Below are 22,334 nucleotides of genomic sequence, written 5' to 3' on the forward strand. Positions count from 1 at the left end.
ATACTTGCAGCCTGAGCATCTTGTGCCTGTGTCATGAAACAATTTTAATGTAACTTTGCTTACCCCTGGTTCGAGGAAGCTGCGATAGTTCAGGTAGAGGAGGCTGTAGCAGAGCGGGAAGAACATTCCGAATGATGGTCCTTTCGATTACAGTTTCTCGCGAAAGAGCGCATTATATTGCCTAACCCTTTCGTGAGAACTATTAATTATGCCTCCTCGCGCTACTCTGACTTATTGCGAAAATGTTTCTTTGTTACGCGTTTCTTTTGGTTGATCCCATTCATTGCCCGTAGCATGTAGACGATCATCTTTAAACTTTCCAAATTCTTGTCCTTGAGCTAGATTATTCTAAATGCTGGACATTACTAGCGGGAGAAGTCCAAACACATATTGAACTCATTAAAATAAATTCACTAATTAACTTCCTAATTAAACACCTTACGGCTCATATTGCAATATAGGAATTGTAGACAGTGAGCTTGCAAAACGTATCTATTTGAAGTCTATTTGCAGGAGGACACCAGTTTTGAAATATTTACCCCAAAATGTGGAGCGAGATACATGGGCGTTCCAATTACTTTTGATGCTTCTATGCATAAAACAGCGTTCTGAAAAAAAAGAGTCAAATGGAAGTGGTACAACACTAAATCTTACGGTATGTTTGATGGCGTACGCCTCCAAACTTGCGTCATTCTGGAAATTAATTTCAAGTGGATATGCCTCGCAAACTCGTCGGCCACAAATAGTAAATTGTCATATTGCCATAAAGTAAGGAAGAAGTCAATTATAGAAGTTATTTTAATCATTTGTAGATGTGTTTTTGATTTCTCGTGCTAGTAATGTCCACCCCTCTGAATTATCCACGAAGGACGAGAATAATGTTATATGCAAGAGGTGGTTTTTAAAAATTCCGTCAAACTAAAAAATTATCACGCTGTATATGCTGGCTAAACGCCCTTCGTTTTAGTGCAGAGCTTTTTCTTTTCTAACTGTGTTTTTCTGCGCCCTATGCGGCAGTTTTCTGTTAGGTGGGCAAGTGCAAAAGTCCTTTAACTTTCAGGTGGTAGACTACCTTTAAGGCCAATGTTCAGCACTTCAATATAAGAGGGAAAAAGGGAACATCATTACCTCTGAGGCACTTCAAGTGTTTGATGCCAGCCGGTCTCGGAACGCAATCTTTAGACTGCAGAAAAAACGACACAGCCATAATCAAGAATACGTTGGTCCGCGCTGTTAATGCCTTACGACCCAACATAACAAAGGAGGAGTGCCGGGAAAATTGCTGCAGTCTTTTCTAACCATCACCTACAAAGCAGCCCCCCCCCCCCACCGACCCGATAACTGAGAATCTTTAAAATTAACGCTTTGCTTGAGTTTGTCCAGTGGAGGAGTTTCTGTGTGCTTTCACGGATGGTAATACGCCCCTTCTAGTGAAGAGACTCGCCCCTCGTAGAAGAGACACAAATATGACTTCGGCGAGAACTATGCTTGACTATATCATGATCCTTTTTTGCTTATCTCAGCTGTGTTTTTAGATGCGTTGCAGCCCACATGGAACATTTGTGAGTTCAGCTATTTATCCGACAACAACACAAAGCGTATGCGAAAAACCATTTTCGTACCCAAGTTTTGGTTCGCAAGACATATCCAAAACAGAAAAGAAATGAGACATGAGATGCCGACGAGTCGCCGTGTGGACCAATTTTATTCGTACATCTTCAGTGACCTTGCTCAAGCTTTGAGAAAGGCAGAAGTGGCTGTTTATAATTTATTTTGTTTTGCTACTTCGATTAAGGTAAAGTTTCACCGTTTATGAAAAGGCGAAGAAGAAAATCGCAATATGGGTGGGACACCGAAAACGAAACCAAAGAGTCGACCTTATGCACCTTCTTCTACAGTGCATTAGGCAAATTAGACTGTGCCTGCAAAGATTCATCGATATATATCGATACATTGCGGAATCAAGAGAAATTAACAGAACCAGACTAATAAGTAAGCATGAAGTCATTGATATAAAGCGAGCCAAACCGCTGCACTGCACCTTGCAGTAATCTAATCTGAGCTATAAATGTGGTTTTATGACATTTTACTTTATTTGCCCGTTGACGTATACCCTGACCTCATAACTTCAAGTTTATTTTCGTGAACGGAGTTTCTCTGGGAGGTAAGTGCAGTTTATATGGGTCCTGCTGTGTTGCGGCAAATGTCTTTAGAAAGAATAAACACAACACTTGTTATTGGATGATTTATCATAGCCGCAACAAGCCACGAACCAATGATGGATAATTTCTGGGTTGTCCTGAGAGCAGTTTTTCGTTCACTATACTTCGACCTCTTCAACTGTGAAAGGGCATAAATATGCTACATGTTAAAATGCATACGGAGACGTATACTTACACTTCTTGCGGAGAAAAGCACCGTAGTAGAAAGGAGATCCAAGGCCGTAGCCGAGGAGACCGTGGCCGTAACCATAGTGGCCAACGCCGTAACCACAGACTGGGGCAGCGTGGTAGGCAACGAAAGCGGGGGCAGCGTGGACCATGGTGGCCACAGTTGGGGCGTTGTGGGCAGCGGCGTAGGTGGCCACTAGAGCAGCGACAGCGGTGGCGACTGGGGCATGAGTGATATCGGTAACAGCGTGTGCGTGGTAGGTGGTGGCGACCTTGGTCACAGCTGGAGCAGCGGCGTTAGTGGCGAAGGCTGGGGCAGCGTGGGCGACGTGGGCCACAGATGGGGCGTAGCCAAGACCATAGCCGAAGCCACCATAACCAAGGCCGTAGTCAAGGCCGTAGCCAAGACCGTAGCCAAGACCGTTGCTATCGTAGCCAAGGCCATAGCCGAGGCCATAGCCGGTGTAGCCTGAAGAAACGCTGGTGGCAGTAGCCAAGAGGAAGCAAGAATGGATCTGCCTAGTCATGTGTGTTTGTTTTCATCTGGCCTTACTTGCGGCTTTGTGCTTTTAATGCGTGCCAGATTACTGCTGATATCATGGGCTGGTCTTTAGGTACTAAAGAATTGCTTATGCTTGATCTAGTTCAATAAGCGGGCGCGCTCAATAAATGAACAGGAAGTAGCATGTTTTGAGTTCCCCTAATTTCGAGTTCTCTTACCTACAATAATACCGGCAGTATATTCGCTTTTAATCTTCACTGTACGTTGGCGCTGAATGGCACATTCTGAAATTTCCTTTTGGCTGGGCAGCTTTTGAAGCATTGCTGAACGTACATTCAACTAATGCTCATTATATATAAAAATGTATACTATCAAATTTCAAGAACTGCTGGTATGCATAATGGGTGCTAAGTAAATGGGCAGCTGAGTCCAATATTATCAGCCTTTCATGCTAGAATATTTTGTGTGAAAGACGTATGGGGGTTCAGATGTTAGTGGTTGAAAAACAACTTGCCTGTTGTTCCCAACCTACGGAAAGTTGTTTTTTCATCCACTTTCATTATCATTCATCATTCATTTATCATTTTTTTAATCCAAGAAGAAGGCACGCATGCGCTGTTGCTAAAATGTGACGTCAAGAAATCGCCAGGTATAGATGGCATAATAAAAATATTTCTAACACTTATAGGGATATGTGCTCGAAATATTTAGGTTTATTATTTAAAAAATCTCTGCCTAATGCGGAAGTTCCGAGCAAGTGCAAATATGCGAAAATCATCCCAATTCCTAAATCAAGCGAGTCTTCAGATGTGTCATCATATACACCGATTTCCTTATTATACACGCGTGCAAAGGCCTTAAAGCAAATTATTGTTAAACATATGTGTAAGTTTCCTGAAAACGAAAGCCGAATAGGTACCTTAGATCACGGTTTTCGCCATGGTTTTTCAACAATAACTCTGGGCATCGAGGCTTTCCATGATTTAGCGGCTACCTAGACAGACATAACCAGGTTGACACTATATTTCTAGATTTTGAAAAGGCATTCTACCGTGTTTTCCATCGAAAACTATTATTGAATGGTAAAACTAATGCTAAAAGACACCATATTATTAGCGTGGGTAAAAGCCTACCTTTCATGTAGACGTCAAGTCGTATCTATCAACGACATGAATTCGCGCGCTATTTCAATACTTTGATGCATTCTTCAAGGATCCGTTCCTGGCCCTCTCTTTTTTCTCGTGTATATAAAAGCGACAGTGTTAAGGAGCTCATGTCGCTGGAAAGCCGGTGTCGTCGGCATCGGTGGCGTTGGCCGTGAGCGAAAAATCCCGGCAGGTAATTCATAAATAATAAACAAATTGCAAGATGGGCTTGGTAGGAATCGAACCAGGGTTTCCGGGGTGTGAGACGGAGACGCTACCACTCAGCCATGAGTTCGATAATTCAAGTGACAAAAGTGCCTTAGTGAATGCGGTGTTGCCTTAGAAACGTGCCGTAGAAAGTTATACTGCGGTGTATATCGGTAATTATGAGCATGTAAATTACAGAAGTCGCAGTTACACGAGTAGTAAAGTACGTTTCCGCTACATTACTTCTGCGCACACGCAGAGCCATCTTGCGGCAAACACAGAAGACCTCCTCCTCGCAATGTACGGTGCTGCCCCGACAAGTGGCGCGGCACTCGCCCCGTGATTGCGCCCGCCTTCATGGCGCGTCGTGGCCCAGCTGTCCGTGCCGATCACGACGTTTGGCTCACGTAGATTGTTTTGAGTGGGTGGTGCGAACGGGGTGCGATAACGCTATCGCGTTCCACTCTTCAAGACGAAGCTTAAGCGTTCTCCAATTTTTAACGCGACAGCGTTAAGGAACTCCTGTCGCAGAAAAGCCGGTGTCGTCAGCGTCGGTGTCGGCGTCGGCGTCGGCGGCGTTGGCCGTGAGCGACAAATCCAAGCAGGCACTTCATGAATAAAAAACAACTTGCAAGATGGACTGGGTGAGAATCAAACCAGGGTCTCCGCAGTGTGAGACGAAGACGCTACCACTCAGCCACGAGTTTTTTTTTATTACCGGCTTGGCAAAAGAAAATACAATGTGAGTATTACATGGCCATAAAAGACAACTAGTCAATGCCGGATCAGTGTGGTGAGATAAGAACGATGTAGGCTAGTCACTTTATCCAAAGCACTTAGCCAATCAGGAGGATTACTCTGTGCACAGGAAAATTCGCGTATATATAACACACTTTCAATGAAGTATTCATGTGCTGGGGTCTGAACAATGCGCTCATGCCTAATATCCACACGCGTTCGCCACACACTGTGCATGCACAGAAGCATTAACAGATTGACAGGCACTTCCTCTGGTTCCGCGCATGACAGGAAGCGCATCCCGAAGCACTTAACGGCAATTCCTTTTTAAGGCTACGTTTTAGAATATCCCACAAAAACACTGCGTCATGACAGTCCAAAAAGATATGCACAATCGTCTCCGGTTTTTTGCATATAACGCAATTCACAGACCAAGGTACAAAAATGCCTTTGCTTTGCAGCCACGGTTTCACTGGAGAGTGCCTGTATGTACTTGAAAAAAGAAAGATTGAACAGAAGCTCTTACCGGCATTCGTTTAACTCTCTTAAGAACATCTCGTTCTGAACCTAAAACAAATATTGTACGATACAACGGCACAGGCAAGAATACATCAACAAGATCTTTGTACAACTTCTTACTAGTAACAGCGGCCAGATATTCACTAGAAAATCTTGCTTTTAGTATTCGGAAAGGCGCAACCACTTCACGCAAAAAAGCAATTAAAGGCATTGGCCCCGTATACATGGACGACACTACATAATCAGGCAACGAATCGTGCAGTCTAGCTTGAATCATTGTTTTCAGAAAAGCATCCTTTTGGTCACGCAAAAAAAGAAACCTGCTTACAATCTGTTTGAGGAACAAATGTGACAACCCCAGCCCCCCATTCAACACTTTATGGAACAGATTACTACGACTTGTACGTTCCCATGTTGAGGCCCAAATAAACATCGCAAATATTCTATGCAGCTTTTGCACAGACATCCTCGTCAGACATAACGCTTGCATCACATAAAAGATTTTAGCGACTAAAAACAAATTACACACGGTGGCTCTTGCAAACATTGAAAAATTATGTCCTCCCCATTTGCCGGTCTGGGTTTTCATTGGCACTACTTCATTGTCCCAATATTCTTTGCTATTTCGATAATGTTCGAGGGGGACACCTAGGTAGGTGCCTGGAGTTACCGCCCATTGCATGTTACAAAAAGTCTCAGGCTTGTATTGCCAATTCCCATGCCAAAAACCAAGACACTTGTTCCAGTTAATAGCACTTCCACTTGCAGTACAAAATTTTACAGCCTCTTGTACAACTGCTTTAACACTGTCATGGTCCGTACAAAGCACTGCTACATCATCAACATATGCTAAAGCTCGAACTTCAGTTTTATGAAAAGTGTAACCCCGGATGTTTGGGCTCTTCAGCAGCCGCAAACAAAAGGGCTCGAGGTAGAGAACGAAAAGCAGGGGGGATAAAGGGCAGCCTTGTCTCACAGACGACTGCACAGGAATACCATCACTTAACTGCCTATTAATTATCAGCTTCGCTATACAACCATTGTACATCATTTTAACACCTTCTGTAATAACATATCCAACATTGATATGGTCTAGGATCGAGAACAGAACTTCGTGTACGACTTTATCGAACGCCTTGTGCAGATCTAATTGCAACATGGCCACGCGCCCATACATTCCGTCACAGCATTCAAGGACAGTTCTAGCTGTGTGAACATTGGTAAAGATTGACCTGCCTTTACTCAGCCACGAGTTCGATGCTTCAAAGCGGTACAAAAGCGCCTCTAGTGAATGCGGTGTTGCCTTAGAAACGAGCTGTTTCTAAGGCTCAGGCGTGCGCCGCTTGCTCAGGCGCACGTTTCGTTGCCGCGTCGAACGCTGTGTTGCTCGACGCTCATCGCGTCCGATGCGGGGCGCCTCGTAAGTGATCGCTGCGCCGTAGCCCATTGTCTTACACCCCTTGGAGGGTCGACGGGAATGCTGTCGCGTTCCACTCTTGAAGGCGAAGCTTAAGCATCCTCCAATTTTTAATGACATTATTCAGAACATTACTCCCAAAATACGGCTCTTTGCCGATGAGTGCATTATATGCCACGAAGTTACGGCACCCGATGACCAGGTTTTACTAAACGCATCTGTAGGCCGAATACATACGTTGTATTCAGATTGACAGTTGAGTATTAGGAGAAAGAAAATTGTGCCAATGTATATTCCTCGCAAGAAAGTATCCCATAAATCTCCCATACAGCTTTGGTCATCAACCCTTACCAGCATAACTAAGCATACGTATTTAAGAGTAATCTACGATGACCTTAGATGCAACCACCACTTTGACTATTTCCAAAAGAAGGTGATTGAAAAGCTGAGATACTTAAACATGTGTTTGGGTAAGTATACACAAGAAATTAAGCTGGTAGCGTACAAAACCATTATGGGATCCATACAGAGAAAGAAAATTTTAAATATTGAAAAATGAAATACAGTATTAATCGGTTAGGTTTGAATTTTTAGAACAAAACACTTTTCAGGGATTACCTTCAGCTCTCGTAGAAGACGCTAAGCTTGAAAAACTAGAAATTAGGCGCTACCGCGTAATTTTCTTGTCGCCCTTACCATGTACAATTTGGTATTAGGAAGGATACATACCTAAACGCCGCAAACACACGGCCCACTCACTCCTATCATACTAAAAAAGTAATTTAACTTTCATATAACACCAACTTGCTCCGATATTCCTTTTTCCCAAGGACTACAACCGATTGCAATTCGCTTCGCGCGGGTGCAGTCGAATGTTCAACGTTTTCATCTCATTTAAATGCTTTCAATTTCATAACATATAACTCTGATGTACGTGAGCCTTGATGTCAATTCTTTGCGGCTCTCTGTACAGATACTGGTTGTGTGTAAGTTTGGTGGTGCAGTCTTCTCCTTAACTGAGCTTCTTGAAATCTTGCTATTATTTTCATTTATTTGTGTATCTCTTCATATGTGTTTACTATATATCTGTTTTATGTCTAAAAATATGATAACCCACACCTGCCTAAGGCCTGCACCTAGACAGGAAGTTCTGAAATAAGTAAATAAAGTGGACGAAAAAGCAAATAACCGCAGGTCGGATACGAACTGACGTCTTTGCATTAAGCGTGCCATTCTCTCACCAATTGAGATACCACGACAACGCTTTCCCATTCACATTCTTCATAATTATATGTTTACTAGATCTACGCCTGTGGCTGTACTTTCATTTTTGTATTACTCACATCAATGTGCACAACTCCACAAGCGCTTTGTCGATGTGCTTTTTGACGCGTTTCTCTTAACAACATTTATGAACACTTGGAAGAGAGCTTACACAAAAATACGAAGGGGTAACTTTATTTATTTATTTCTCCCATTTGCTCTATCGCACTGCGTTTGTGCCCTTATCATTCATTGAAGGGAGACGGACACGAGTCTTCAGCTTGAATTATTACAACCTAAAAGAAAGCTGTTCCCGCAGAAGATTCGGAAACTGAGCTCGCATATGCTTGTAATGCTTAACTAAAGAGAGATTATAAGTGTTGAAATGCACGACTTTTTAGATCCTGGGTGGAGCGTCGCCGTCGTTCAGCGTAACCGCGCGAACGCGCTCGTGGCACTGCTCGAGCGTTCGTCGTCGTCTTATTCCACAGCTGGCTCTCTGACGCCGCTCATCATGCTTGCGTTTCCATACGGCCCCTCTCTCTGCAAAGGCGCTGACGGCACTGGCCCACTGCCAGTCAGTGCGGCAGTTTCGGTCTCAAATTCGTTGCCTGAATATATCGCTCGCGCCTTCGTCGTCGTTTTCTTCCATAGCCGGCTCTGATGCCGCTCATCATGCCAGCATTCCCATACTGCCTGATGCTGCACAATATCCATACTGCATGATAAGGTGCTAACGGCACTGGCTTGCTGCCAATGAGCCGGTACTTTCGGTCTCACATCCTCTGCCCCAATCTATCGCGAAATTAAAACACAACTGCGCTCAAATTTCGCATTAGTGTGTATCCTAGTCGTCGTTAATTTTTCACCATCGCCCACGATAGCTTAAAGTTCGCTCCAGTCCAAAGTTACTTAATTCCTGTTGCACTTATGGGCAAGTCATAAGCGCGAAGATCAGCATACTTACGGCAAAAGAAAAAAAGACTAAACCAATAAGCGGAAGACACGCAGACAGCGCAGAGGTGAGAAACGGAACAAGGAAGCAGCGGCAGGACAGCGTTCTCCGATCACGCTGTGCGGCAGCGGGTAAGCACGCACACGCCACATGCACACGCACACATGCACTTACACACACACGCAGACACATACGCCCGCACGCGCACAAACAAACGTGCGCTAAAGAAACGCTGGGCCAAAACAAACCAACAAGAAAATAAGTAAACGTCGCAACCAGAACCAGGCAAAGGAAAGCATTAGCGTAATTAAAATGAGTCACATTGTAGTAAGGGTATGAGACGACGCCTACGTTGGTACGTGACATTATTTTTATCCAGCTTCGCTGCTCCTTTCCAAGAGCCAGTCGTGCTGTACTAATTCAGGAATCCCTGCAGTACCCTGCTTCTACACTCATACGTGCATGCATGCATATGGGCGCCAATGTCTCGTTTTTACCTTTGGTGGCGGCAGTTAGGCGCATATCCGGTCCTCAGGCATTCTGCTGAACTTTCACATGCGGGGATCCAAAATACGCGCCCACGGTGAACGCGGCAGCATCGCAACAACAGTGGAGCGAACAGTACATCGCTTCGTTGCTAAGAACACAGCGGGGACGTAAATAAAACGCAAGCAGAAACTGACACGTGATTATTGACATTTGACATTGAAGCGTACAAAATAAATGTCTAAGAAATGAAAGAAGTTGTGCGACAAGGTAGAAAGCGGAAGGGACGGGGATGCTTTACCACTTTTCGTACGCATCGTAGTGAGTAGTAAGTAGTGTAGGAAAATATTTGGATTTTATTTTGTTCATGGTGCTTGCCTCAGTTCCGACAGACACGGGTGCGCCAAAGCATGTAAGAAAACAACGGACAAAACCTTTTTTTTAACGTCTCGCACAGGCTCTATTTACATGAGATAATTCTTTCTTCAGAACAATGGCATGACTCCTGCCGCTGTTGGGTCTTAATACTGGAGTATAAGTTTCTGGGGCGTTTGTTTCCCTAGATACCATATTCCCTGCAGAGTAGCACATAGTTGAATACATGCCTGCTAAACAGTCTGTGTTTCAATTAACAGTTCTGTCCCTCTTTCTGTACGTACTGTACTTCAGCTATATTTTTTTTTGTGGTCACCTGCCCGTAAAGTGGGAAATTGCCAGAATCTTGAAATTCTGAAAGAAATCGTGCACGCACGCACGTACGCGCACACACAAACACACGCGCGCGCGATCGCATGCTTTCAAGCTAGAAACTTGACCTTCAGGTCAGACTGAAAGCGTATGCAGGTTTATTTGGTTTATGACACTTCTGAAAGGCCTTTGTCACATTGAGAACCAGCTCTCCCGGATAGTAAGTGTAGAGCTCCAGACGCTAGAAGCATGGCCATAGAGAATGCGCTGTCCGGAGCAGCACGTGACACATTAAGACCCAACGTAATGCCGAACTAGTCACTGGATAGTTGCTGCAGTTGCTTGTTCCGGTCACCCTCAAACCAGGCGTCGCACTGCCCCCATAACAATCAAAGTTAAAAGAAAGCATTTTTTTCGCGTTTCTTTACTACGCAAGGTTGTGAGCGTTTTCACAGCTGAACATCAGCTTGTTCTGTAAAAATTACTCACCTCAAAGTGGAGCTGCAATTCTTTATTCTTGCACAACAATACTGCGCCATAGCGCAATATTTTTTCGGCACCACTGTCGTGTTCATAGGTGCGTTGCAGAACAAGCAGAACGTTGTGATTACAGATATGCGTCCGATAGCAACAAAATGCGCATGCGTAAAACAAACTGGGCTCCGAACTTTTGTATCGCAAGACATACCGAAACCCCAAATGACTGACGACGAGCCATTGACATATTACTGTGCGTACCAATTTTATTTATCCATCTTAACTGTTTTTGCTCACGTTTGGAGCAAGACAAGACTGGGTGTTCGTAATTTCTCTTCTTTTGATCCTTCGAATAAGTTAGAGTTGAAGGGTTTCTGAAAAGGGCAATAAGAAAATAATAAAATGTGAGACACCAGGCAGATTACGAACGATTCCAAAATGAGAATCACCTATGCGGCCCTACGTTTACAAGACCATAAGCAAGTTATTCTACGTATTCTACGCTTGTAACGTTAGAGAGATATCAGCTTTTACTTTGCATGATGAAGAGACAGATACGAAACAAGAAGAAAGTGCAACGATGAAATCATTCATAGGAACCGAGCCGTAACCTGTGAACTGTACCGTGCAGTAGCCTATCGGAGCTACAAAGGCGGATTTCACAAACTTTATTTTGTGTTTACATAACCTCACCTAACGATTTTTTTCTCTTAGAGAATGGACTTTCTATTTAATTCTAGTGCAACTTACGCCATTCCTGCGATGAATGTCTCCAAAAATAAAACACATGACACTCAGGATTTCTTAATTTATCATAGTCGCTAGAAGGCATGGACGAGATGAATAACACCTGTGTTATATTTGGAGCAGTTTGTCTTTTACTATACCTAGACCTCTACAATAGTGGAACTCAATAAATATACTGCACGCTAAAATATAAACTGCAGTGTATACTTACACTTCTTCTTGCGGAGAAGAGCACCGTAGTGGAAGGGAGAGCCAAGGCCGTAGCCGTAGTTCAGGCCATAGCCGAGGAGACCATGGCCGTAACCGTAGTGACCAGCACCGTAGCCGAGGGTGCCAACACCGTAGCCGTAGACTGGGGCGGCGTGGTAGGCAGCGACAGCTGGGGCAGCGTGGGCAACGGTGGTGACAGCTGGGGCATGGTGGACGGTGGTGGTGGCGACAGCTGGGGCAGCGGCGTAGGTGGCCACAGCTGGGGCGTGGTAGGCAGCGGCGTAGGTGGCCACTGGAGCAGCGACAGCGGTGGCGACTGGGGCGTGGGCCACAGTGGTCACAGCTGGGGCGTGGTAGGCGGCAAAGGCTGGGGCAGCAGCGTAGGTAGCGACTGGAGCAGCGACAGCGGTGGCGACTGGGGCGTGAGCAACGGTGGTGACAGCTGGGGCGTGGTAAGTGGTGGCGACCTTGGTCACAGCTGGAGCAGCGGCGTAAGTGGCGATGGCTGGGGCAGCGTGGGCGACGTGGGCCACAGCTGGGGCGTAGCCGGCGTAGCCAAGGCCATAGCCGAAGCCACCGTAGGCATGACCGTAGCCCAAGCCGCCATAGCCAAGACCGTAGCCAAGACCATAGCCGCCGTAGCCAAGACCATAGCCGCCGTAGCCAAGGCCATGGCCGAGGCCATAGCCGGCGTAGCCAGCGAAAGCGCTGGTGGCCAGAGCCAAGAGGACGCAAGCACGGATCTGCGTAGTCATGTGTGCCAGTTTTTATTGGACCTCACTTGCACTTCTATACGTCAAATACAAGCCAGATTACTGCTGATGTTATGGACTTGTCTTTACGTACCGAAGTAGTGACTATGCTTAATCGAGTTCATTAAGTGAATGCGCTCATTAAATGAAATCTATGTAGTGTGTTTTCAGTTATCCATATTTCGAGATCTCTGACATTCCGTTTTGTGTTCAGTAGGACAGCTCTTAAACTTCACGAAGTATTGCCCCGTATGAGGCACGCGAAATTTCCTCTTGGGTGGTAGGTAGGCTTTTGAACCAGCATTAAAATTTGTTTGATATCAGTACGTTTCACAAGCTTTTGTTATATATTAGAAAAGACTATTAAATATTCGGATGGTTGCTTGAAATGATGATAATAGTTCCGCAAGTTTGCCACCGTGTTCATAATTTTTGCGGCGTCATACTAGAATATTTTGTTAGAAAGACACTCGTATCTGAATTAGTCCTTTCAAACTTTCTTTGCTGCACAGAAAACTTCAGGACAAAGTGGCTTACCATGATTGCTGTAGAGATGATGTTGAGCCAACTGCTGACTGTGCTGAGTTCAGCAGTCCTTATATACGAAAAATCCTTCCTTAAGTCGCGAACACGTGGTAAGAACAATTAATAAAAGATCTCAGAAATTTCGCTCATTTCGTTGTTCCTCACGTCTCCGTAAAGGACCTAAGCGAAAGCTCATCCATACATTCTACGCGTTTTAAACTTGGTCGGATGCCGCGCCCTAACCTTGACAATAACTCCCTTGAAGGACTCCAGTGAAGGAAGGGGTAATAAAGTGAGACGTGCTGTTCTGCGCTTTGCGCAACTGGGGTCAGGGCACGTCGTAAGGGGAGTGAGGAAAGGACAGTAATCGGGGCAATGTGCAACGCAAGATAAGAGGGGAAACGCAAAGCAATGAAGTTGGGCATATGAGATGCTACGCCACAGGGAAATAACTCCTTATAGAACACAACGGCAAGGTGGTCAGGCAACGTCGTGAAATACACCTTCTGCTTCGGAACGGCTGCTGCATCTAAAAGGCGGGATTGCGAAATGGTGCCGTAAGTTTCGCCGAATGTATTTGTACGCAGGCCTTAGCGTCACGCTGTTGAGTGCTCTTGTGCGATACAACGCGCGTGGTAGCGAGACTTTTGCATGTGAATAAAGTTTTGGATACTTACTTTTTGGTTTGTTCTCGCTGCTTCACAAATCTTCAGAGCCTGTATGTTCATAGCGCTGGAGCAGCAAGAATGACCTACATAGTTACCTAAATAGTCCGTCACTCGCAATATCTCCTGATGTCCGCCAATATTCCTAATGTGTAGCCGAAAGAATTAACCTTGTCTTTATAGCACTCCGAATGAAAATTATGACCCTTCACTTGTAAAACAGACACATTCTTTAAAGCAATGTCACTTTCTCAGCTACTTTATTCAAGGCTAACCGTACATGAAATTAGCTCAAAAATCTCTATCACTGGTTTAACGAGTCGCTCTGTTTTAAGAATCGGTGCTTGAGAATGCGGGACGCACGAAAGCCAAGTCTGCAGCAATTGCCTTTCTGGTTGAATGCACTAAATTATCATTTTTATGCCATTCTTAATACAAAGTTGTGGCAACCTCCAATGCAGTCTATGGGAGCTGTTTTTTATAAGAAGCTTATCTGAACGTGTAATTTTCAACACACTGCCGCTATGCTAAACCTCATGGACATGAAACTCTTTTACTGTTGAACCTATGAGAGTTCTTACAATATGTTATACAGTGAAATCTTTATGCTGGTAAGTATTCAAATGAATAAGTAGATCCGTCAAAACAACGAAGAAATATTAAGGAATATATTGTGAAAGCCAGTGTGTTATCAGCTGAAAATCGCTTCAGAGTTGAAGACACGTCCAGTAGAAAGAACAGCTGGTGTGCACGTGGGTTGGGTTAATCCACACATGTTACCGACTTTCAGCAACCACAACTCAGTGGAAACTACGGTGGAACCACCGATATCAACATGTTTGCAGGATCAATAATCTACACTTTACTTGGTGCTGATCAGGCTGGTCGCAAGACACCACCTCATTTCGTGTGCTGAAAATACATTTTCAATCTCCGGCTCCATCTTCCGTATAGACAATATCTTTTGGCAACAATCTTTTCAGGTCCGAAACTGTGCTTTATGTTCCTTCAGCTCTAGTTTAAGAGGAAGCTTCAGCTCTGGCTCAAATTTGACACCGCTTGTTGAAATATATGTAAAATGCAGAAATGCTTCTCTGAGATGACCTTACTGCGATATTATTGAAACTTCTTCCATTTGAGATAGAAAGTTAAATTCTAGTTCCTTTGCCCGCTGATGATGTTTAACGATGTATTGATCTAAAGACCAACATCCATTATACGAAATTGATGTAAAATGGTATGTTTCAAAAAAACGAAAGAAGCTCAGAGTTTGCAAATCCGTAACTCTCCGCCAAAAAAACGGGTATCGCAAATCTGTAAACTGCATCTGCTAGAGCATATAAATCGACCCAATTTGGTGTACTTATTCAAAGTTCACGTAAATTATTACGAACTCTCTAAGGCTTCTGAAAAATTCCTATCCACAATCTAGTAGTATACTATACCGATATTGTATTATTTACGTAATATAATAAATGCAGTTTACAAAATGCATGCATGTTTTTTTCCACTGCAGAGTTTCACTATTTTACACTTGAGAGATTAGTTTTTTATTCATTTCGCAATATTCAACAATGTGTTAATAAAAAAATGACGGCTTAAATAGAAAATTGCAGTCTATACAGTCACCAGATTGTAACTTTTTTAAATGTAAGAAATCTCAGCAGATTCGGTGCAGTGGTTGCCGAAAAAAAAAACATTTTTTTTATTTCCCATGCGCTTCGATAGGAGCCCCCGAGCAAAAGGTTCCTTTTAAGGGGAAGTGGCGCTTTTCCTGAAAGTGTATGTGCAAACCGGCTTTATTTTCACCGCTCTTCCTTTTATAACTTTGTAAAGAACTGTCAGAGTCTGTAAAGGTGTTTGTGTTTACGCTGCTTGACTATTCCTACACACATACACGATCTTTTTTTTACATTAATATCGGGAAGATAAGCGTATCTCAAAAATTACTTACAACAGATAATTAAGTTTATTTAGAGAACACTCTTAAAACAATACAGCCCGATTTGTGGAAAGCGAACTCCGCCGCTCTAAGATGCTCTATCATGGAACGTCTGCATCAACGAGACATATTTACTATAGGATAGTGGTAATACAATATGGCAGGCAATCGAAGGTTGGTGTGTCAAAAGGTCTCGAGAGGACAGATGCCAAGACAGTATTTTTTTCGAAGCCTAGGCATGCTGGCTGAAATGAATGGTGCAGTCTATGTGTACCTTTTCTACTAACGTAATACTTTGAAGCAATCTAATATTGGGTGGCTGTGCTACAAGACGTTTAAATTTTCCGCTTGCCGCATGTCTCTGGACTTCCAGCCGACAGGCTCATCTATTACAGTTACAGCGCAGCATTATCCGTCCAGCCGTTAACAAAACCAAATTCGATGACTGGGCTGAGCTTTTGTTGTAAACTACGATCAGAAAATTATGCGAGTATGCTAGTACGCCCAATTAGGCCACATGGGCGTCTGCATCAGCAGACGCCCATGTGAGCTTTGGTGTTTTGCGACTCCACGAGGGTTGGACCCTCCCGCGCCTAATCGTTTGCGGCATAGTCTTGTCCGGGGAAAAGGAGATGAGGGGGGTATTGTCGATGCCGGGAGTTTTGACTTTTATGGCCGCTCAGCGGAGGCAGCACACTCCTTTGGCCTCCGCTTCACGTAGACGGCTCCCCGGACTTATCCACCTGAGGGAAATCGGTAGCTGCCTTTTCCTGTCGTCCTCTCCAATCTTCGTTTTTTATCTTACTTTAAATCTTTTCTGTCTTCTCTTCTGGTTTCCCCAGTTTCATTTTTACAGGCAGCAAGGGTTAACCTTGTGTGGAGCAACCAACCTTTGGTGTACATATTCGGTTATAGCAGGAACGTACAATTGGCGCGTGAGGGTCTGTTTCCGTAAAACCCTGCAGTATACCCTTGTCGGGCTCCACGGTGGGTGGGTGGCCGTACTGCCGAAATCTGAAATTACACTTATGAACATTTCTTTCCCAAAAACTTCTGGCCGCCCTCTGAAACGAGGGTGCACTGAAGAAGTCTGAGTTTTTTGGCAACCAGAAACAAAACTTTCCGCGGTTTCACCTTATACATACTGATCGAACAGAAAATACGGTGAGGGTGATCGCACCTTTCCTCGTGTCGAAATATCTCGCTGTAGCCCTTGGTGCAACGTATGTGGTAACTAAGATGGCAAGCCGGGATCTTTTTTTGTAACTCCGAGATAAGAAACAACATGAAAAACTCCCTAATCTATTGACACGTATACTTGTTTGTCTTTATCGGGCGACACGTTTCACCGCCTAAAAAATGTTATCGCACAGCGCAGGACGCACCTGCATGTATCGGAAGTTTCTGGAATGTTATCGATGCTTCCATACGCTGTCTGTGACCAAACCTTGTGTAATCTTATTGCATGTGTGCGCGACGCGAATAATGTAGAACTTTTTGGAAGGCACGCGGGTCCCAGCGATTACTCTGGAACATTCGCTGACTGATGTATAAAAGTCGACGTTCTTGACCCGCTGATCAGCCTTTCGACGATCGCTGACTGTGTTTGCCGCTGTCGCTGTTTTTTGAGTGTAGCCTGTTTTTGAGGGCACAAGTTCACCCAATAAAACGCTAGTTTCGTCTTTCCCAGTTTGGCTGCTTTCTTCGCAGTCACTACCACGTGACACTGTTGTCATTCGGGGACAGCCGAGGGACAGTATCATTGCACCGTATCATTAACACCACTGGTGGTGTTGTCTCCGATGAGGACTTAATGGAGCAGGCTGAAACTGCATTATTAGCAGGTTGAAATTAACAGAATGGTCATTTATGATGAAAGAAATATGATGAAGCGTGACGGCAAAGAGAACGAACCCAAACACCCAATCCTTTCTTTTGGTTCGAGTGTACTGCCAGAGAGTATTGAGGCAGGGTGCTATCGGAATCCGGGTCAGGCCCTATGTTCCAAATTCTCTGCGACGCTTCCAATGCTGGCGATTCGGCCACAGTTCACAGAACTGCCGAGGCCAACAGACATGTTGGTGAATGTAGTTCCCGTGAACATTCATCTGATACATGTGAAAACACTGCGCACTGTGTTATTTGTGATGGCGAACATGCCACATACGTGCGGTGCTGTCCGTTCTGGAAGAGAGAAAAAGAGATTGTAACGATCAAAGTGAAACAAAATATTTAATTTAAACAAGTGCAAAAGTGGGTTTCATACTTGCCAAAGAACAGTCTTGCCGAAGTGGCGCATCAGGGGGCAGCGCCACAATGCCACCCGACGGCTGTCAGGCCCACGCGCATTGAGCCCGCCGCGACGCCATCTGCCCTCTCAGTTCATACAGCCAGCGTTGCGCCACCATCCAAAAAAGAGCTATTAACCTCCGGGTTGGTGGGTTCCAAGGTGTCGACTTTCGAGGCGAAGCTTTCGCGGCAAACAAACCGCTCGCATGAGTCCAGCGGCTCGCAAGAGACGATGGATACAACACCGAGCGTGATTGTGCAGTCAGCACTCAAGGAGCGCCTCGATTCTATCGGGCACTCCAGAAAATACCTTGCGGCATGGCGCCCGGAATGGCTCCATGATGTAATATACCTTTCCTAAACTTTTGAACTCATTAGAATAGATTTTGATAGCTTCATTGACGAGCTGCTAGAGCCCTGCATGCTCGTCGGGGATCTTAACGCTAAGGATTCTTTGTGGGCAGACTCCCGGTGTGACGCGGGAGGTTCCGTCATAGAATGCGTCCTTATAAACGATGGTGCATGCCTCTTTAATAAAGAGGAGGTTATTACGGACGTATAGCCCTTTTCATCGGACGAGGAGAAAAGGGCGCGCGTTGAGCCTTTCCTTCTTTCTGGCCTGTGCGAACCGGCTCGCCGTTGCTTGGATGTGTTGCCCTCCTGTGCTGTCGTACGATTTGGAGATGAAACAAACAAAATAATTATTAGGTTTTACATCCCAGAACAATGATCTGATTACGAGGCACGCCGTAGTGGGGGACTGTGCAATATTTTGGCAAACCTGGCTTTTTTAACGTGCGCTTAAATCTATGCACGCGGGTGTTTTCGCATTGAGCCCCCATCAAAATTCGGCCGCCATGGCCGAGATTTTATCTCGCGACCTCGTGCGTAGTAGCCCAACACCATAGCCACTAAGCAACCACTTGGACTGTTTTGGAGATGCTTTAGCTCGTTCTGCCTGACATTTACGTGACGTCAGCTCGTAGAAGGTCGTCGAAGAACCACTGCAGAGCTACTACTGCAGATGTAGCTGCAGTAGTAGCTTTAGTAGGCGGAAATACCTTTTGGCTACGCATTAATGCGAAGCGCATCATCAGCTGCGGCGCATGCATTTATTCTGAACTATTCTGGTGTTATCTGTTTTCACTCGACGAAAAGAATAGGTCTGTGAATGGCCAGCCTGAATTAGAAAATGTTCTCATTCTATCATCGTTTGGAATGAGAACTAATAAAATAAAAGTGTTCCTGTACGGCCGACAAATGCAACCTCGAAACGAGTTAAGCGCCCATTGTTATGATATACCTGCTTCAGTGACCGATATCGATTTCATGGATTTCAAAAGTCTAGTAGACCTGAACTCGCTATGCTGTATCTACGTTAGCCGGCTGTATGACGCAGATGGCTTTGCTCAGCACAGCTATCGCTGTGGTTGGGAAACCAGCATGATGCATGTAAGCTTCGCGCTTTGCCATTGTCTTTTTACCCAGTGAGGCTTAATATCCAAATGGGATCGCATAAAAATAGTCGAACGGCTATTTTTGTGGGCACAATTTTCGTAGGGCGGGTGAGTGCGTGGTAGAGGACGGGACGAATAAGACTAGAAAAAAAAGGTTGCTATTTTTTTTCACGAAAGCAAACAGAAGACGGGCCAACGCTGCAATAAGACTTTGTAAGGTGATGCCGCATGCTTGGCGACTGCCCTATAACGCACGAACCGATCGAGAACTCAGCATCTACGACTGCTTCAGACGCACACGCATGCACAGCAGTGTGCTCGAACACTCGGCAAGTGGGATTCACGCCGTAAGACATGCTGTTATTGACAACGAAAACTGTCAAAACTATTTTATTCATGGTGGAGAACTTCGTCCAGCAAAGAAGGTAGTCGCGTAATGTCTCTACGGATAATAATAGTAACCGTCTTCAATGGTGATAACCGTAACAAGCTAACTGTCTTTACGCAAAAAAATAACAAATAAGAAAAGCCCTGATTGCCTTGTGTAATACAGGCGTGTGTGCGTGCCCCTTGTGGGGACTTTGGCTGTTCGTGTACTAGTCGGCGGTTACCGAGCAGAAGATGACCTGGTCCCTTAAATGTAGATCAATTCGGCGAGCATCGTCCACAGATTGACAGCCTCTTCGCGATCCATGTGAGGAGGTTCAATCCAGGTATCTAATATGTCTCGCGCAATATCTCAAGGTGTATATGCCTTCCATAATGTGTTTGCGGATCGCTTCATGTCTAGTACAGTCTCACATCACACACTTTGTATCGGCATTTTGTTTCAGACATGTTGTGGCCATGCTTTCGTTTGACTCGTCGCCAAAGAAGAGACGCCACTTGCTGAGTGACACCGTTGTATTCCAGGGATTTACTAGAAAGGTGCATCGCACTGTGATTTCCTCTCCTCTCTTGCTCTGCGAAACGCGTGTTATCGGACGCTTTCAGCATGGTAGGCACGAATGGGCAGAATATATATTTTGTGTGTGCGACGGATTGTAGTCTAAAGGCTGTTCGTGCCTCGCTGTGTGCCCATTCATTTTCTATCACTCCAGCTCGTACCGGTACCCACTCAATTCCAAGCTTACATCCGCATGTTGTAAATATTTGGTGCGCGATTTGTTGAATGTTTTCTGCGAGTGGCACGCGAACTCTTCGTGATCTAAAGCAGGCATGTTATTCTGCTTGCGAGTCGGCATAAACGTGGATGCTGTTCTTTACATTGCAGGCTTGATATAGTGTCCTTGTGCCCATTGAGCTGCCAAGAACGGCTGCAAACTTCACAGTAGTACAGCCCGCTGCGACTCATTCTATTTTTGGGCAAGTCGACTTCGAGATAATGAAATTCCACATGCCATACCACTGCTACATCTTTCCCGGCACGAGAGGCATTCGTAGCCGTGCCTTTATAAATCATCGAATATTCTTCAAGGTATTTTTGCCGCAGATCGCACCCTCATGCACTTTCGCCTGTCGGCGGCTTCAATTGCTGGTTTCTTTCTTTTTTTCTTTCTTCTTATTATTATTATTCTTTTGCAGTGGTGACCATCGCGATTGCTGTTCCAGTCTTTCAATTAGGAGTGTCCTCCATTGACGTGCTACCACGTTTTGTCTCCGGATAACCAAGTTTGGCTAGTCATATCACAAGAAGCCAACAAAGACTGACACCAAGGACGACATAGGGGAAATTATTTGTGCCTAATAAATGAAATAAAGAAAGAATAAAAAATAATGGAAACTAAAATGGATTAAAAAAAAGCAACTTGCCACAGGTTGGGAACGATCCCACAAACATCGCATTTCGCGAAGGTAGCGCGATCCACTTTAATTTCCATTATTTATCGTTTCTTTATTTCATTTCTTAAGCACAAGTGATTTCCCCTATGTTGTCCCTGGTTTCAGTGTTTGCTGGCTTCTTATGATATGACTAACAAAAATCCGACCCGAAGGTTAAGTCCCTTTCTTCTAGCTTGTCTAGAGTAGCTTTGCTTGATAAGGTCATTCCCAAACAATTATTTTATGCCTGTTTTGCGCCAGCAGATATTTCTTTTAGAGTGTTTGTCAATTGATGTGTACGTAACGGGTCTTCCAGCGTTGTACCCCTGGGGAGACCTGTGAAGTACTCCATGCCTTTGCGATGTAATTTTTCATTTCTTATGTGTGCGATGAGTTCTTGTTGTTGTAGTTGTACCCGTATAATATACGTGAAGTAATGAGCGCGTGAATAATATGCCTGGATTCTCGTTATTTCGTGTCCTATTGCAATGTTTTAAAAGGCCGTATTAGGTGAAGGATGTGATTGCACGCATTCTTTGGTTATATTGGAGACCCATGGTGTTCCATTCATCCACCCACGTTTCAAATGGTGTAGTCGTATGTATACGGGGAACATTTTAAAGTGGGGTTTCATTACCGGCAACTTAAGTTCTTAATGCGACTTCTTTTCGGAAGAAATACCTTTGATAGAAATTGGGACGAGATGCAACATCACGCACATCTGCCGTCTATGTTTCTTCTGTCATTGAGGACAGAAACTCCCCGCAGGGGCGTCTGCGTCAGCAGGCGTTTGGTGTGTTGCGACACCACGGACCCGAGCACACGAGGGTTGGACCCTCCCGCGTGTAGCCGTGCGCGGCTTAGCCATGTCTGGGGAAAAGGGGATCCTGGGGGTTGAGCCGATGCTGGGTGTTTGGACCTTTAAGGCCCCCCGGCGGAGGCAATACACCTCTTCGGCCTCGGCTTCACATAGACGGCACCCCCGGACTGACCCACCCGGGGGAAACCGGCAGTCGCCTTTTCCTGTCCTCCTCTCCAATCTTCGTCTTTCTCTCTCGCCTTTTTCATCTTTCCTGTCTTCTCTTCACTTCTGCTAACTTCCTAGTCTCCCGGCGGCAAGGGTTAACCTTGTGTAGCTAG

The 22,334-nt window shown here is 44.9% G+C and overlaps 1 protein-coding gene across 1 annotated transcript in view; it reads right to left on the reverse strand.

Annotated features, from left to right (window-relative positions):
* The window catches only part of LOC142583653 (uncharacterized), a 59,154-nt gene extending 46,656 nt beyond the window's left edge, over positions 1 to 12,498 (reverse strand). Inside the window, exons 1-2 of the mRNA XM_075694145.1 lie at positions 11,741 to 12,498; positions 2,398 to 2,870 (exon numbers count right to left, since the gene is read on the reverse strand). Of these exons, the coding sequence (XP_075550260.1) occupies positions 2,398 to 2,870; positions 11,741 to 12,498 (1,231 nt within the window). The remainder of the gene's footprint in view (positions 1 to 2,397; positions 2,871 to 11,740) is intronic.
* Positions 12,499 to 22,334: the final 9,836 nt, after the last annotated feature.

This window comes from Dermacentor variabilis, chromosome 5 (genome assembly GCF_050947875.1).
Source record: "Dermacentor variabilis isolate Ectoservices chromosome 5, ASM5094787v1, whole genome shotgun sequence".
Lineage (NCBI taxonomy): Eukaryota > Metazoa > Arthropoda > Arachnida > Ixodida > Ixodidae > Dermacentor > Dermacentor variabilis.